The sequence below is a fragment of the Cyanistes caeruleus genome, unplaced genomic scaffold (assembly GCF_971803275.1).
Source record: "Cyanistes caeruleus unplaced genomic scaffold, bCyaCae1.hap1.1 HAP1_SCAFFOLD_518, whole genome shotgun sequence".
In the NCBI taxonomy this organism is placed as follows: Eukaryota; Metazoa; Chordata; class Aves; order Passeriformes; family Paridae; genus Cyanistes; species Cyanistes caeruleus.
Genome location: NW_028256229.1, coordinates 1 through 18,000, shown reverse-complemented (window position 1 = coordinate 18,000; position 18,000 = coordinate 1). Strand labels below are relative to the sequence as shown.

At 59.0% G+C, this 18,000-nt stretch overlaps 2 protein-coding genes across 2 annotated transcripts; both read left to right on the top strand.

Moving 5' to 3' along the window:
* Positions 1–1,409: 1,409 nt before the first annotated feature.
* LOC147645348 (carnitine O-palmitoyltransferase 1, muscle isoform-like) lies at positions 1,410–16,447 on the top strand. The gene is made up of 6 exons (XM_086874721.1): positions 1,410–1,514; positions 1,616–1,723; positions 4,507–4,591; positions 10,624–10,819; positions 14,450–14,635; positions 16,270–16,447. Exons 1-6 carry the CDS (start codon positions 1,488–1,490, stop codon positions 16,430–16,432), a joined length of 765 nt encoding a protein of 254 aa, XP_086730847.1. The 5' UTR covers positions 1,410–1,487; the 3' UTR covers positions 16,433–16,447.
* On the top strand, positions 10,828–14,436 carry LOC147645349 (uncharacterized; the record flags this gene model as incomplete). The annotated part of the gene is made up of 3 exons (XM_086874720.1): positions 10,828–12,058; positions 12,154–13,220; positions 14,314–14,436. Coding segments are annotated over 3 exons (2,421 nt in total), but the record flags the coding sequence as incomplete, so codon positions are not given.
* Positions 16,448–18,000: the final 1,553 nt, after the last annotated feature.

Below are 18,000 nucleotides of genomic sequence, written 5' to 3'. Positions count from 1 at the left end.
GGACAGCAAGGGGACAGCAAGGGGACAGCAAGGGGACAGCAAGGGGACAGCAAGGGGACAGAGGGACAGAGGGGACAGGGGGGACAGAGGGACAGGGGGACAGAGGACAGAGGGACAGGGGGACAGAGGGACAGGGGGACAGAGGGACGGGGGACAGGGGGACAGGGGACAGAGGGACAGAGGGACAGGGGACAGGGGGACAGAGGGACAGAGGGACAGAGGGACAGAGGAGACAGAGGGACAGCAGGGACAGAGGGACAGCGGGGACAGAGGGGACAGAGGGACAGAGGGACAGAGGGACAGAGGGACAGAGGGACAGGGGGACAGGGGGACAGAGGGACAGAGGGACAGAGGGACAGAGAGACAGAGGGACAGAGGGACAGAGAGACAGAGGGACAGAGGGACAGAGGGACAGAGGGACAGGGGGACAGAGGGACAGAGGGACAGAGGGACAGCTGCCACCCCCTGCGGGCGTCGGGGGGTGTTGGCAGCTCCTGGGGGTCCTGCAGACAGGGAAGAGGGTGCTGTACACTGTCACTGTCACTGTCACTGTCACTGTCCCTGTCCCTGTCACTGTCCCTGTCACTGTCACTGTTCCCATCACTGTCCCTGTAACTGCCCGTCACTGTCCCTGTCCCCCATTGCTGTTCCCTATCCCTGTCCTTGTCCCCATGCCCGTTTCTGTCACCTGTTCCTTGTTCCTCGTTCCTGTCCCCTCACCCTTATCCCTGTCCCTGTCCCCATCCCTGTCCCCATCCCCGTCCCTGTCCCTGTCCCCATCCCTGTCCCTGTCCCTGTCCCTGTCCCTGTCCCTGTCCCTGTCCCTGTCCCCATCCCTGTCCCTGTCCCTGTCCCCATCCCTGTCCCTGTCCCCTGTCCCCTGTCCCTGTCCCCCTGTCCCCATCCCTGTCCCCCTGTCCCCATCCCTGTCCCCCTGTCCCCATCCCTGTCCCCATCCCTGTCCCTGTCCCCATCCCTGTCCCCATCCCTGTCCCCATCCCTGTCCCTGTCCCCATCCCTGTCCCATCCCTGTCCCTGTCCCCATCCCTGTCCCCATCCCTGTTCCTGTCCCCTGTCCCTGTCCCTGTCCCTGTCACTGTCACTGTCCCCATCACTGTCCCCATCCCTGTCCCCATCCCTGTCCCCTGTCCCCATCCCTGTCCCCATCCCTGTCCCCAGCCCTGTCCCCATCCCTGTCCCCAGCCCTGTCCCTGTCCCTGTCCCTGTCCCCATCCCTGTCCCCATCCCTGTCCCTGTCCCCATCCCTGTCCCCTGTCCCTGTCCCCATCCCTGTCCCCATCCCTGTCCCCATCCCTGTCCCCTGTCCCCATCCCTGTCCCTGTCCCTGTCCCCTGTCCCTGTCCCCATCCCTGTCCCCATCCCTGTCCCTGTCCCCATCCCTGTCCCTGTCCCCATCCCTGTCCGTGTCCCCTCAGGTCAGTGACTGGTGGGAGGAGTACGTTTACCTGCGCGGCCGCAGCCCCCTCATGGTCAACAGCAACTACTACGCCATGGTAAGGGGGTGCTGGGGGCGCTGGGGGTGCTGGGGGTGCTGGGGGACCCCCAAACCCCCCCCGGCGTCACCCGCGACACGAGCGGTGTCCCTTGTCACCAGGATTTCCTGTACGTGACCCCCAGCCCCATCCAGGCTGCGCGGGCGGCCAACGTGGTGCACTCCATCCTGCTGTACCGGCGGCGGCTGGACCGGGCCGAGATCCCCCCGGTGAGGGGTCCCGGGGGTCCTGGGGGGGCTGGGGGGGTCTGGGGGTCCTGGGGGGGCTGGGGGGTCCCGGGGGTCCCGGGGGTCTGGGGGGGTGCACTCCATCCTGCTGTACCGGCGGCGGCTGGACCGGGGCGAGATCCCCCCGGTGAGGGGTCCCGGGGGTCCCGGGGGGTCCTGGGGGGGCTGGGGGGGTCTGGGGGGTCAGGGGGATCCCGGGGGTCCCGGGGGTCCCCGGGGTCTGGGGGGGGTGCACTCCATCCTGCTGTACCGGCGGCGGCTGGACCGGGGCGAGATCCCCCCGGTGAGGGGTCCCGGGGGTCCCGGGGGGTCCTGGGGGGGCTGGGGGGACTGGGGGGTCCCGGGGGTCCCGGGGGTCCTGGGGGGGCTGGGGGGGGGCTGGGGGGTCCCGGGGGTCCCGGGGGTCCCGGGGGTCCTGGGGGGGCTGGGGGGGGACTGGGGGGTCCCGGGGGTCCCGGGGGTCCCGGGGGTCCCGGGGGTCTGGGGGGGGTGCACTCCATCCTGCTGTACCGGCGGCGGCTGGACCGGGGCGAGATCCCCCCGGTGAGGGGTCCCGGGGGTCCCGGGGGGTCCTGGGGGGTCCCGGGGGTCCTGGGGGGGCTGGGGGGGTCTGGGGGAGTCCCGGGGGTCCCGGGGGTCTGGGGAGTTTGGGGAGTCCCAGGATTTGGGGGTCCCATAGGACTGGGGGGTCCCGGGGGGCTGGGGGGTCCTGTGGCTGTGAAGGCTTGGGGGGGGTCCCATGGGACTGGGGGGGTTTGAGGGGTCCCAGGATTTGGGGGGTCCCATGGGACTGAGGGGTTTGGGGCATCCCAGGATTTGGGGGTCCCATGGGACTGGGGGAGTTTGGGGGATCCCAGGATTTGGGGTTCCCATGGGACTGGGGGAGTTTTGGGGTCCCAGGATTTGGGGGGGTCCCACGGAGCTGAAGGGTTTGGGGGGTCCCAGGATTTGGGGGTCCCACGGGACTGAGGGGTTTGGAGAACCCCAGGATTTGGGGGTCCCATGGGACTGGGGGAGTTTGGGGGGATCCCAGGATTTGGGGGTCCCATGGGACTGGGAGATTTGGGGGTCCCACGGGACTGAGGGGTTTGGAGAACCCCAGGATTTGGGGGTCCCATGGGACTGAGGGGGTTTGGGGGATCCCAGGATTTGGGGGTCCCATGGGACTGGGAGATTTGGGGGTCCCACGGGACTGAGGGGTTTGGGGCATCCCAGGATTTGGGGGTCCCACGGGACTGGGGAGGTTTGGGGGTCCCAGGATTTGGGGGTCCCATGGGACTGGGGGAGTTTGGGGGGTCCCAGGATTTGGGGGGGGTCCCACGGAGCTGAAGGATTTGGGGGATCCCAGGATTTGGTGGTCCCACGGAGCTGAAGGATTTGGGGGGTCCCAGGATTTGGGGGTCCCACGGGACTGGGAGATTTGGAGAACCCCAGAATTTGGGGGGTCCCATGGGACTGAGGAGTTTGGGGGATCCCAGGATTTGGGGGGGTCCCACGGGACTGGAGGAGTTTGGGGGGTCCCAGGATTTGGGGGTCCCATGGGACTGGGGGAGTTTGGGGGGTCCCAGGATTTGGGGGTCCCATGGGACTGGGGGAGTTTGGGGGGTCCCAGGATTTGGGGGTCCCATGGGACTGGGGGGTCCTGGGGGGCTGGGGGGGTTTGGGGGTCCCAGGATTTGGGGGTCCCATGGGACTGAGGGGTTTGGGGGATCCCAGGATTTGGGGGTCCCATGGGACTGGGAGATTTGGGGGTCCCATGGGACTGAGGGGTTTGGAGAACCCCAGGATTTGGGGGTCCCATGGGACTGGGGGAGTTTGGGGGGTCCCAGGATTTGGGGGGGGTCCCACGGAGCTGAAGGGTTTGAGGGGTCCCAGGATTTGGGGGTCCCATGGGACTGGGGGGGTTTGGGGGATCCCAGGATTTGGGGGTCCCATGTGACTGGGGGAGTTTGGGGGGTCCCAGGATTTGGGGGTCCCACGGAGCTGAAGGCTTTGGGGGGTCCCAGGATTTGGGGGTCCCATGGGACTGGGGGAGTTTGGGGGGTCCCAGGATTTGGGGGGGGTCCCACGGGACTGGAGGAGTTTGGGGGGTACCAGGATTGGGGGGTCCCACGGGACTGAGGGGTTTGGGGGATCCCAGGATTGGGGGGTCCCACGGAGCTGAAGGCTTTGGGGGATCCCAGGATTTGGGGGTCCCATGGGACTGGGGGGTCCTGGGGGGCTGGGGGGGTTTGGGCATCCCAGGATTTGGGGGTCCCATGGGACTGGGGGAGTTTGGGGGGTCCCAGGATTTGGGGGGGGTCCCACGGAGCTGAAGGATTTGGGGGGTCCCAGGATTTGGGGGTCCCACGGGACTGGGAGATTTGGAGAACCCCAGGATTTGGGGGGTCCCATGGGACTGGGGGAGTTTGGGGGATCCCAGGATTTGGGGGTCCCATGGGGCTGGGGGGCTTTGGAGAATCCCATGGGACTGGGGGGGTTTGGGGGTCCCAGGATTTGGGGGTCCCATGGGACTGGGGGGGTTTGGGGGTCCCAGGATTTGGGGGTCCCATGGGGCTGGGGGAGTTTGGGGATCCCAGGATTTGGGGGTCCCACTGGACTGGGGGGACAATTTGGAGAACCCCCTGATTTTGGAGGGGTTCCACGGGACCCCCGTGGATTTGGGGAGGTTTTTTGGGTTGCGGGCAGTGTCCCCATGGTTTGTGGGGGTGTCAGGGTCAGATTTGGGGGTGCCGGACCCCCCCGAACCCCGGCTGCCCCCCCAGACGATGGCCCTGGGGGTGGTGCCCATGTGCTCGTACCAGTGGGAGCGGATGTTCAACACCACCCGAATCCCGGGCAAGGAGACGGGTACGGAACCGGCTCGGGGGGTTCGGGGGGTTCGGGGGGATTTGGGGGGGATTTGGGGGGGATTTGGGGGGGATTTGGGGAGGGTTTGAGGAGGTTCGGGGGGATTTGGGGGGGATTTGGGGGGGATTTGGGGAGGGTTTGGGGAGGTTCGGGGGGATTTGGGGGGGATTTGGGCGGAAATTTGTGAGGTTCGGGGGGATTTGGGGGGAATTTGGGGTGGTTCGGGGGATTCGGGGGGGATTTGGGGGGGATTTGGGGAGGGTTTGAGGAGGTTCGGGGGGATTTGGGGGGGATTTGGGGGGATTTGGGGGGGATTTGGGGGGGATTTGGGGAGGGTTTGGGGAGGTTCGGGGGGATTTGGGGGGGATTTGGGGGGATTTGGGGGGGATTTGGGGGGGATTTGGGGAGGGTTTGGGGAGGTTCGGGGGGATTTGGGGGGGATTTGGGGGGATTTGGGGGGGATTTGGGGGGGATTTGGGGAGGGTTTGAGGAGGTTCGGGGGGATTTGGGGGGGATTTGGGGGGATTTGGGGGGCATTTAGGGGGATTTGTGTAGAATTTGGGCAGAAATTTGTGAGGTTCGGGGGGGTTTGGGGGGGATTTGGGGGGGATTTGGGGGGGATTTGGGGAGGGTTTGAGGAGGTTCGGGGGGATTTGGGGGGGATTTGGGCAGAAATTTGTGAGGTTCGGGGGGGATTTGGGGGGGTTTGGGGGAATTTCAGGGGGATTTGGGGGGAATTTGGGGGGATTTGGGGGGCATTTAGGGGGGTTCGGGGGGTTCGGGGGGATTTGGGGGGAATTTGGGGGGCATTTAGGGGGGTTCGGGGGGCTCGGGGGGATTTGGGGGGATTTGGGGGGATCTGGGAAGGATTTGGGGGGATTTGTGTAGAATTTGGGCAGAAATTTGTGAGGTTCGGGGGGGTTTGGGGGGGATTTGGGGGGGATTTGGGGGGATTCGGGGGGATTTGGGGGGGATTTGGGGAGGGTTTGAGGAGGTTCGGGGGGATTTGGGGGGGATTTGGGGGGATTTGGGGGGATTTGGGGAGGGTTTGAGGAGGTTCGGGGGGATTTGGGGGGATTTGGGGGGGATTTGGGGGGCATTTTGGGGGGATTTGGGGAGGGTTTGAGGAGGTTCGAGGGGATTTGGGGGGGATTTGGGGGGGATTTGGGGGGGATTTGGGGGGGATTTGGGGAGGGTTTGAGGAGGTTCGAGGGGATTTGGGGGGGATTTGGGGGGGATTTGGGGGGGATTTGGGGAGGGTTTGAGGAGGTTCGGGGGGATTTGGGGGGAATTTGGGGGGATTTGGGGGGATTTGGGAGGATTTGGGGGGCATTTAGGGGGGTTCGGGGGGTTCGGGGGGATTTGGGAAGGATTTGGGGGGATTCGGGAGGGATTTGGGGGGATCTGGGAAGGATTTGGGCAGAAATTTGTGAGGTTCGGGGGGATTTGGGGAGATTTGGGGGGGATTTGGGAAGGATTTGGGGGGAATTTGGGGTGGTTCGGGGGGTTCGGGGGGATTTGGGGGAATTGGGGGGATTTGGGGAGGGTTTGAGGAGGTTCGGGGGGATTTGGGGGGGATTTGGGGGGGTTCGGGGGGATTTGGGGGGGATTTGGGGGGGATTTTGGGGGGATTTGGGGAGGGTTTGAGGAGGTTCGGGGGGATTTGGGGGGGATTTGGGGGGGATTTGGGGAGGGTTTGGGGGGGATTTGGGGGGGATTTGGGGGGGATTTGGGGGGGATTTGGGGAGGGTTTGAGGAGGTTCGGGGGGATTTGGGGGGATTTGGGGGGATTTGGGGAGGGTTTGAGGAGGTTCGGGGGGATTTGGGGGGATTTGGGGGGGATTTGGGGGGGATTTGGGGAGGGTTTGGGGGGATTTGGGGAGGGTTTGAGGAGGTTCGGGGGGATTTGGGGGGGATTTGGGCAGAAATTTGTGAGGTTCGGGGGGGATTTGGGGGGGTTTGGGGGAATTTCAGGGGGATTTGGGGGGAATTTGGGGGGATTTGGGGGGCATTTAGGGGGGTTCGGGGGGTTCGGGGGGATTTGGGGGGAATTTGGGGGGCATTTAGGGGGGTTCGGGGGGCTCGGGGGGGATTTGGGGGGATTTGGGGGGATCTGGGAAGGATTTGGGGGGATTTGTGTAGAATTTGGGCAGAAATTTGTGAGGTTCGGGGGGGTTTGGGGGGGATTTGGGGGGGATTTGGGGGGGATTTGGGGAGGGTTTGAGGAGGTTCGGGGGGATTTGGGGGGGATTTGGGCAGAAATTTGTGAGGTTCGGGGGGATTTGGGGGGGATTTGGGAGGATTTGGGGGGAATTTGGGGGGATTTGGGGGGCATTTAGGGGGGTTCGGGGGGTTCGGGGGGATTTGGGAAGGATTTGGGGGGATTCGGGAGGGATTTGGGGGGATCTGGGAAGGATTTGGGCAGAAATTTGTGAGGTTCGGGGGGGTTCGGGGGGATTTGGGGAGGTTCGGGGGGGATTTGGGGAGGGTTTGGGGGGCATTTAGGGGGGTTCGGGGGGTTCGGGGGGGATTTGGGAAGGATTTGGGGGGATTTGTGTAGAATTTGGGCAGAAATTTGTGAGGTTCGGGGGGATTTGGGGGGATTTGGGGGGGATTTGGGGGTCATTTAGGGGGATTCGGGGGGGTCTCAGGGATTTGGGGGGATTTGGGGGGCATTTAGGGGGTTTCGGGGGGTTCGGGGGGGATTTGGGGGAATTCGGGAGGGATTTGGGGGAATTTGGGGGGGAATTTTTGTGTCTGGATGGAATTTGGGGGGGATTCCTCAGGGATTTTGGGGATTTTGAGGGTAGGATATGGGTGGAATTTGGGGAGGAATTTTCGGGTCTGTCTGGGTGGAATTTGGGGGGGATTTCTTAAGGATTTCTCGGGATTTGGGGAGGATCTGGATGGAATTTGGGGGGGAATTTTTGTGTCTGGATGGAATTTGGGGGGGATTTCTCGGGGATTTCTCGGGGATTTGGGGGATTTTGAGGGGAGGATCTGGATGGAATTTGGGGGGGAATTTTCGGGTCTGTCTGGATGTGATTTGGAGAGGATTTCTCGGGGATTTTGGGGAGGATTTGGGGAGGATCGTGGTGGAATTTGGGGGGGATTCCTCAGGGATTTTGGGGAGGATTTGGGGAGGATCTGGATGGAATTTGAGGGTTGAATTTTCGGGTCTATCTGGATGTGATTTCTCGGGGATTTCTCGGGGATTTTTGGGGATGATTTGGGGAGGATCTGGATGGAATTTGGGGGGGAATTTTCGGGTCTATTTGGGTGTAATTTGGCGGGGATTTCTCGGGGATTTTGGGGATGATTTGGGGAGGACTTGGGTGGAATTTGGGGAGGAATTTTCGGGTCTATCTGGATGTGATTTCTCGGGGATTTCTCGGGGGTTTTGGGGATGATTTGGGTGTAATTTGGGGGCGATTTCTCAGAGATTTTGGGGAGGATTTGGGGAGGATCTGGATGGAATTTGGGGAGGAATTTTCGGGTCTATCTGGGTGGAATTTGGCGGGGATTTCTCGGGGATTTCTCGGGATTTTGGGTGTAATTTGGGGGTGATTTCTCGGGGATTGTGGGGATTTTGGGGGGAGGATCTGAATGGAATTTGGGGAGGAATTTTCGGGTTTATCTGGATGGAATTTGGGGGGGATTTCGCAGGGATTTCTCAGAGATTTTGGGGATTTTGGGGGGAGGATCTGGATGGAATTTGGGGAGGAATTTTCGGGTCTGTCTGGGTGGAATTTGGGGGGGATTTCTCGGGGATTTTGGGGAGGATTTGGGTGGAATTTGACGGGGATTTCTCAGGGATTTCTCGGGATTTTGGGTGTAATTTGGGGGTGATTTCTCGGGGATTTTGGGGATTATTTGGGTGGAATTTGGGGGGGATTTCTCGGGATTTGGGTGTAATTTGGCGGGGATTTCTGGGGATTTTGGGGATGATCTGGATGGAATTTGACGGGGATTTCTCAGGGATTTCTCGGGATTTTGGGTGTAATTTGGGGGGAGAGGATTTCTCGGGGATTGTGGGGATTTTGGGGGGAGGATCTGGATGGAATTTGGGGGGGAATTTTCGGGTCTGTCTGGATGTGATTTGGAGGGGATTTCTCAGGGATTTTGGGGAGGATTTGGGGAGGATCTGGATGGAATTTCTCGGGGATTTCTCGGGGATTTTGGGGATTATTTGGGTGGAATTTGGGGGGGATTTCTCGGGATTTGGGTGTAATTTGGCGGGGATTTCTCGGGGATTTTGGGGATGATCTGGATGGAATTTGGGGAGGATTTCTCAGGGATTTCTTGGGATTTTGGGTGTAATTTGGGGGGAGAGGATTTCTCGGGGATTTTGGGGATTTTGGGGGGAGGATCTGGGTGGAATTTGGGGAGGAATTTTCGGGTCTGTTTGGGTGGAATTTGGGAATTTTCGGGTCTGTCTGGATGTGATTTGGAGGGGATTTCTCGGGGATTTTGGGGATGATTTGGGGAGGATCTGGGTGGAATTTGGGGAGGAATTTTCGGGTCTGTTTGGGTGGAATTTGGGGGGGATTTCTTAAGGATTTCTCGGGATTTGGGGAGGATGTGGATGGAATTTGGGGGGGAATTTCTCGGGGATTTTGGGGATTTTGAGGGGAGGATCTGGGTGGAATCTGGGGAGGAATTTTCGGGTCTGTCTGGGTGGAATTTGGGGGGATTTCTTAAGGATTTCTCGGGATTTGGGGAGGATGTGGATGGAATTTGGGGGGGAATTTTTGTGTCTGGATGTAATTTGGGGGGGATTTCTCGGGGATTTTGGGGATTTGGGGAGGATCATGGTGGAATTTGGGGGGATTTCTCGGGGATTTCTCGGGGATTTTGGGGGGAGGATCTGGATGGAATTTGGGGGGGAATTTTCGTGTCTATCTGGGTGGAATTTGGGTGGAATTTGGGGATGATTTGGGGAGGATCTGGATGGAATTTGGGGAGGAATTTTCGGGTCTATCTGGATGTGATTTGGAGAGGATTTCTCGGGGGTTTTGGGGAGAATCTGGATGGAATTTGGGGGGGATTTCTCGGGATTTGGGTGGAATTTGGGGGGGATTTTGGGAAGGATCTGGATGGAATTCAGGGGGGATTTCTCGGGGATTTTGGGGAGGATCTGGATGGAATTTCTCGGGGATTTCTCGTGGATTTTGGGGAGGATTTGGGGAGGATCTGGATGGAATTTGGGGGGGAATTTTCGGGTCTATCTGGATGTGATTTGGAGAGGATTTCTCGTGGATTTTGGGGAGGATTTGGGGAGGATCTGGATGGAATTTCTCGGGGATTTCTCGGGGATTTTGGGGAGGATTTGGGGAGGATCGTGGTGGAATTTGGCGGGGATTTCTCAGGGATTTTGGGGATGATTTGGGGAGGATCTGGATGGAATTTGGGGGGGAATTTTCGGGTCTATCTGGATGTGATTTGGAGGTGATTTCTCGGGGATTTTGGGGATTTTGGGGATGATTTGGGGAGGATCTGAAGGGAATTTGGGGGGGAATTTCGGGTCTATCTGGATGTGCTTTCTCGAGGATTTCTCAGGGATTTTGGGGATGATTTGTGGAGGACTTGGGTGGAATTTGGACGGGATTTCTCGGGGATTTTGGGGAGGATTTGGGGAGGATCTGGATGGAATTTGGGGAGGAATTTTCGGGTCTGTCTGAGTGTAATTTGGCGGGGATTTCTCGGGGATTTTGGGGAGGATTTGGGGAGGACTTGGGTGGAATTTGACGGGGATTTCTCAGGGATTTCTCGGGATTTTGGGTGTAATTTGGGGGTGATTTCTCGGGGATTGTGGGGATTTTGGGGGGAGGATCTGAATGGAATTTGGGGGGGAATTTTCGGGTCTATCTGGATGTGATTTGGAGAGGATTCCTCAGGGATTTTGGGGAGGATTTGGGGAGGATCTGGATGGAATTTCTCGGAGATTCCTCTGGGATTTGGGGGGATTTCGGGGATTCTGGGGAGGATTTCACACACCCGGGCTGTGACCCCCCATCTCCCCGCGCCCCCAGACTCGCTGCTGCACCTGGCCGAGAGCAAACACCTGGCCGTGTACCACAAGGGCCGCTACTACAAGGTGTGGCTTTACTACGGGGGGCAGCTGCTGGCCCCCGCCGAGCTGGAGCTGCAATTCCAGAGGATCCTGGATGATCCCTCGCCCCCGCAGCCCGGGGAGGAGCGGCTGGCGGCGCTGACGGCCGGGGAGAGGTGGGGAAAATCACCGGGAAAATAACCGGGAAAATAGCCGGGATAATAACCGGGATAACCGGGAAAATAACCGGGATAATAACCGGGAAAATAGCCGGGATAACCGGGAAAATAACCGGGATAACCGGGAAAATAACTGGGATAATAACCGGGAAAATAAGTGGGATAATAACCGGGAAAATCACCGGGATAACCGGGAAAATAACTGGGATAATCACCGGGAAAATAACCGGGAAAATCGCCGGGAAAATAGCCGGGATAACCGGGAAAATAGCCGGGATAACCGGGAAAATAGCCGGGATAACCGGGAAAATAACCGGGATAATCACCGGGAAAATAACTGGGAAAATAGCCGGGATAACCGGGAAAATAGCCGGGATAACCGGGAAAATAGCCGGGATAATCACCGGGAAAATAGCCGGGATAACCGGGAAAATAACTGGGATAATCACCGGGAAAATAACTGGGATAATAACCGGGATAATAACCGGGAAAATAGCCGGGATAACCGGGAAAATAGCCGGGATAATCACCGGGAAAATAACCGGGATAATCACCGGGAAAATAACCGGGATAATCACCGGGAAAATAGCCGGGATAACCGGGAAAATAGCCGGGATAACCGGGAAAATCACCGAGATAACCGGGAAAATAACCGGGATAATCACCGGGAAAATAACCGGGATAATAACCGGGAAAATAACCGGGAAAATAGCCGGGATAACCGGGAAAATAAGTGGGATAATAACCGGGAAAATAGCCGGGATAACCGGGAAAATAACTGGGATAATAACCGGGAAAATAACTGGGATAATAACCGGGAAAATCACCGGGATAACCGGGAAAATAACCAGGATAATCACCGGGAAAATAACCGGGAAAATAGCCGGGATAACCGGGAAAATAAGTGGGATAATAACCGGGAAAATAGCCGGGATAACCGGGAAAATAACCGGGATAATAACCGGGAAAATCACCGGGATAACCGGGAAAATAGCCGGGAAAATCACCGGGAAAATAGCCGGGATAACCGGGAAAATAACCGGGAAAATAACCGGGGTAATAACCGGGATAATCACCGGGATAATCACCGGGATAACCGGGATAACCGGGAAAATAACCGGGAAAATAGCCGGGATAACCGGGAAAATAGCCGGGATAATCACCGGGAAAATAGCCGGGATAATAACCGGGATAATCACCGGGATAATCACCGGGATAACCGGGAAAATAACCGGGGTAATAACCGGGATAATCACCGGGAAAATCACCGGGATAACCGGGAAAATAACCGGGGTAATAACCGGGATAATAACCGGGAAAAAAGCCGGGGTAACGGGGGGATAACCGGGAAAATAACCAGGATAATAACTGGGATAAGCGGGGGATAACCAGGAAAATAACCGGGGTAATAACTGGGATAACCTGGAAAATAACCGGGATAACCAGGCTAATCACTGGGATAACTGGGAAAATAACCGGGATAATCACCGAGATAACCGGGAAAATAACCGGGATAACTGGGATAATAACCGGGATAACGGGGATAATAACCGGGGTAATAACCAGGATAATAACCGGGATAACCAGGGTAATAACCAAGATAATAACCGGGATAACCGGGAAAATAACCGGGATAACCGGGATAATAACGCGGGTAATAACCGGGATAACGGGACAATGGGATAATAACAGGGATAATAACCGGGATAATAACCGGGATAACCTGGAAAATAACCGGGATGATAACCGGGATAATAACCGGGATAATAACCGGGAAAACCGGGATAATAACGGGGATAATAACCGGGATAATAACCGGGATAATAACCGGGATAACCGGGATAATAACCGGGATAATAACCGGGATAACCGGGATAATAACCGGGATAATAACCGGGATAACCGGGATAATAACCGGGATAACCGGGATAATAACCAGGATGATAACCGGGATAACTGGGATAATAACCGGGATAATAACCGGGATAATAACCAGGATGATAACCGGGATAATAACCGGGATAATATCCGGGATAATAACCGGGATAACTGGGATAATAACCGGGATAATAACCGGGATAATATCCGGGATAATAACCGGGATAACTGGGATAATAACTGGGATAATAACTGGGATAATAACCGGGATAAGAACCGGGATAATAACCAGGATGATAACCGGGATAATAACCGGGATAAGAACCGGGATAATAACCGGGATAACTGGGATAATAACCGGGATAATAACCAGGATAATAACCGGGATAACTGGGATAATAACCGGGATAATAACTGGGATAATAACGGGGATAATAACCGGGATAATAACCAGGATAACGGGAATGCTGGGAATGGTAGGAATGGTGGGAATGCTGGGAATAACTGGAATGGGGGAATGGTGGGATTAACGGGAAGGGTGGGAATGGGCGGGATGGTGGGAATGGGGGTGCCTGGGAACTCTGGGAATAATGGGGACACTGGGGACAGTGGGGACAGTGGGGACAGTGGGGACAGTGGGGACAGTGGGGACACTGGGGACAATGGGGACAATGGGGACAGTGGGGACCCTGAGGGCTTTGGGGACACTGGGGGCACTGGGGACAGTGGGGACAGTGGGGACAGGACAATGGGGACAATGGGGACACTGGGGACACTGGGGACACTGGGGACAATGGGGACACCCTGGGGACACTGGGGACAATGGGGACAATGGGGACAGTGGGGACAGTGGGGACAGTGGGGACAATGGGGACAGTGGGGACAATGGGGACAATGGGGACAGTGGGGACAATGGGGACACTGGGGACAATGGGGACACTGGGGACAATGGGGACAATGGGGACAATGGGCATCTGGGAACTCCAGGAACTCCAGGGATAAAGGGAACTCTGGGAATAACGGGGATAATGGGAATAATGGGGATAATGGGAACACCGGGAGCATTGGGAACCCTGGGTCATCGGGGTGTCCTGTCCCCATCCCATGGATCCTGTGGATCCCATGGATCCCATCCCATGGATCCCATCCCATGGATCCCATGGATCCCATCCCATCCCATGGATCCCATCCCATCCCATCCCATCCCATCCCATCCCATCCCATGGATCCCATGGATCCCATCCCATCCCATCCCATGGATCCCATGGATCCCATCCCATCCCATCCCATCCCATGGATCCCATCCCATCCCATGGATCCCATCCCATCCCATCCCATCCCATCCCATCCCATCCCATCCCATCCCATCCCATGGATCCCATGGATCCCCTCCCATCTCGGGTGGTCCCGGGTGGTCCCGGGGGTCCCGGGGGTCCCGGTGGTCCCGGGGGTCCCGGGGGTCTGACCGGGGCTCTCAGGGCTGCGTGGGCCGAGGCGCGGGCGTGGGGTCCCGGGGTGGTCCCGGGTGGTCCCGGTGGTCCCGGGGGTCCCGGGTGGTCCCGGGTGGTCCAGGGTGGTCCCGGGGGTCCCGGGGGTCTGACCGGGGCTCTCAGGGCTCCGTGGGCCGAGGCGCGGGCGTGGGGTCCCGGGGTGGTCCCGGGTGGTCCCGGTGGTCCCGGGGGTCCCGGGTGGTCCCGGGTGGTCCCGGGTGGTCCCGGGTGGTCCCGGGGGTCTGACCGGGGCTCTCAGGGCTCCGTGGGCCGAGGCGCGGGCGCGTTTCTTCAGCCGCGGCCCCAACAAGGCTGCCCTGGACGCCATCGAGCGCGCGGCGTTCTTCCTCACGCTGGACGAGGAAGAGCACGGCCACGACCCCCGGCAGCCCGGCTGCATGGACGCCTACGCCAAATCCCTGCTGCACGGCCGCTGCTACGACCGGTGCGCACCCCGAAACCTCCCGGCACCCCAAAATATCCATCCTGGACCCCAAAATATCCATCCTGTACCCCAAAATATCCCTGAGACCCCAAAATATCCATCCTGTACCCACTGACACCCCAAATCCCCACTGACACCCACCCAGCCCAATCCCTGCTGCACGGCCGCTGCTACGACCGGTGCGCACCCCGAAACCTCCCGGGACCCCAAAATATCCCTGGGACCCCAAAATATCCATCCTGTACCCCAAAATATCCCCAAATCCCCACTGACACCCACCCAGCCCAATCCCTGCTGCACGGCCGCTGCTACGACCGGTGCGCACCCCGAAACCTCCCGGGACCCCAAAATATCCATCCTGTACCCCAAAATATCCATCCTGGACCCCAAAATATCCCTGAGACCCCAAAATATCCATTCTGTACCCCAAAATATCCCTGGGACCCCAAAATATCCATCCTGTACCCACTGACACCCCAAATCCTCACCCAGCCCAATCCCTGCTGCACGGCCGCTGCTACGACCGGTGCGCACCCCAAAACCTCCCTGCACCCCAAAATATCCATCCTGGACCCCAAAATATCCATCCTGGACCCCAAAATATCCCTGAGACCCCAAAATATCCCTGAGACCCCAAAATATCCATCCTGGACCCCAAAATATCCCTGAGACCCCAAAATATCCATCCTGGACCCCAAAATATCCATCCTGGACCCCAAAATATCCATCCTGTACCCCAAAATATCCCCAAATCCCCACTGACACCCACCCAGCCCAATCCCTGCTGCACGGCCGCTGCTACGACCGGTGCGCACCCCGAAACCTCCCTGCACCCCAAAATATCCCTGGGACCCCAAAATATCCCTGAGACCCCAAAATATCCATCCTGGACCCCAAAATATCCATCCTGGACCCCAAAACATCCCTGAGACCCCAAAATATCCATCCTGCACCCCAAAATATCCATCCTGGACCCCAAAATATCCATCCTGCACCCCAAAATATCCATCCTGTTCCCCAAAATATCCCTGAGACCCCAAAATATCCCTGAGACCCCAAAATATCCCTGGGACCCCAAAATATCCATCATGTACCCCAAAATATCCCCAAATCCTCACTCAGCCCAATCCCTGCTGCACGGCCGCTGCTACGACCGGTGCGCACCCCGAAACCTCCCGGGACCCCAAAATATCCATCCTGTACCCCAAAATATCCCTGGGACCCCAAATCCCACTCAGTTCCCCCCCAAATCCCCCCGAACTCCCCCAAATCCCCCCCAAATCCCCCAAATCCCCCTCGAACCCCCAAATCCCCCCAAGTGTCCCCCGAGCGCCCCCGAACCTCCCATGCCGCCCCCCAAATGCCCCCCAAATCCCCCCCAAATCCCCCCAAATCTCCCCAAATTCTCCCCAAATTCCCCCCAAATCCCCCCAAATCCCCCCGATCTCCCCCCAAATCCCCCCCAAATCCCCCCCAAATCCCCCCCAAATCCCCCAAATCCCCCCCTAATACCCCCAATATCCCCCCAAATCCCCCTGAAATCCCCCTAAATGCCCCCGAAATCCCCCCCAAATTCCCCCCAAACCCCCCCAAATCCCCCCGAGCCCCCCCGAGCCCCCCCGATCTCCCCCCAGCTGGTTCGACAAGTCCTTCACGCTGGTGGTCTACAAGAACGGCAAGGTCGGGGCCAACGCCGAGCACTCGTGGGCCGACGCCCCCATCGTGGGGCACCTCTGGGAGGTACCGGGGACCCCCCGTGGGGTGGGGAACCCCCTGTGGGGCACCCCATGGTATTGAACACCCCATGGGGCACCCCCTGGAACCCCCCTATGGGGAACCCCCTGGAACCCCCTATGGGGCACCCCATGGAATCCCCCCCATGGGGAACCCCCTGGAACCCCCCTATGGGGCACCCCATGGCACCAAACCCCCCCATGGGGCACCCCATGGTATTGAACCCCCCATGGGGAACCCCCTGGAACCCCCCTATGGGGCACCCCATGGCACCAAACCCCCCCTATGGGGCACCCCATGGAATCCCCCCCTATGGGGAACCCCCTGGAACCCCCCATGGGGAACCCCCAAAACCGAACCCCCCCATGGGACACCCCCTGGAACCCCCTATGGGGCACCCCCATGGCACCAAACCCCCCCTTTGGGGCACCCCATGGAATCCCCCCCCATAGGGAACCCCCTGTGGGGCACCCCATGGCACCAAACCCCATCGTGGGGCACCTCTGGGAGGTACCGGGGACCCCCCATGGGGTGGGGAACCCCCTGTTGGGCACCCCATGGTATTGAACACCCCATGGGGAACCCCCTGGAACCCCCTATGGGGCACCCCATGGCACCAGACCCCATCGTGGGGCACCCCATGGAATCCCCCCCATGGGGCACCCCATGGAATCCACCCCCCATGGGGAACCCCCTGGAACCCCCAATTGGGCACCCCATGGTATCGAACCCCCCCCATGGGGCACCCCCAAAACCGAACCCCCCCATGGGGCACCCCCTGGAACCCCCTATGGGGCACCCCATGGCGCCAAACCCCCCCCATGGGGCACCCCATGGAATCCCCCCCCATGGGGAACCCCTGGAACCCCCAATTGGGCACCCCATGGTATCGAACCCCCCCCATGGGGCACCCCCAAAACCAAAACCCCCCCATGGGGCACCCCATGGCACCGACCCCCCCTCATCCTCTGGGGGTGATGGAATTGTGGGGCTGGGGGTGATGGAATTGTGGGGCTGGGGGATTTGGGGGTGACGGAATTGTGGGGCTGGGGGCTCTGGGGTGATGTAATTTGGGTCTGGGGGCTCTGGGGATGATGTAATTTGGGTCTGGGGGTGATGTAATTTGGGTCTGGGGGTGATGTAATTTGGGTCTGGGGTCTCTGGGGGTGATGCAATTTGGGTCTGGGGGTGATGTAATTTGGGTCTGGGGGCTCTGGGGATGATGCAATTTGGCTCTGGGGGTGATGCAATTTGGTCTGGGGTCTCTGGGGGTGATGCAATTTGGGTCTGGGGGTGATGTAATTTGGGTCTGGGGGCTCTGGGGATGATGCAATTTGGCTCTGGGGGTGATGCAATTTGGGTCTGGGGGTGATGTAATTTGGGTCTGGGGGTGATGCAATTTGGGTCTGGGGTCTCTGGGGTGATGTAATTTGGGTCTGGGGTCTCTGGGGGTGATGCAATTTGGGTCTGGGGTGATGGAACGGTGGGTCTGGGGTCTCTGGGGTGATGCAATTTGGGTCTGGGGTCTCTGAGGTGATGCAATTTGGGTCTGGGGGTGATGCAATTTGGGTCTGGGGTCTCTGGGGTGATGTAATTTGGGTCTGGGGGTGATGTAATTTGGGTCTGGGGTC

What these genes read in the sequence shown, in the direction of transcription:
- LOC147645348 (XM_086874721.1), top strand. Translation starts at nt 1,488, where the DNA reads ATGGTCAACAGCAACTACTACGCCATG. An exon ending in ACAGCAACTACTACGCCATG is followed by an intron (nt 1,515 to 1,615) that starts GTAAGGGGGTGC and finishes CCTTGTCACCAG; the next exon opens with GATTTCCTGTACGTGACCCC. An exon ending in AATCCCGGGCAAGGAGACGG is followed by an intron (nt 4,592 to 10,623) that starts GTACGGAACCGG and finishes CCGCGCCCCCAG; the next exon opens with ACTCGCTGCTGCACCTGGCC.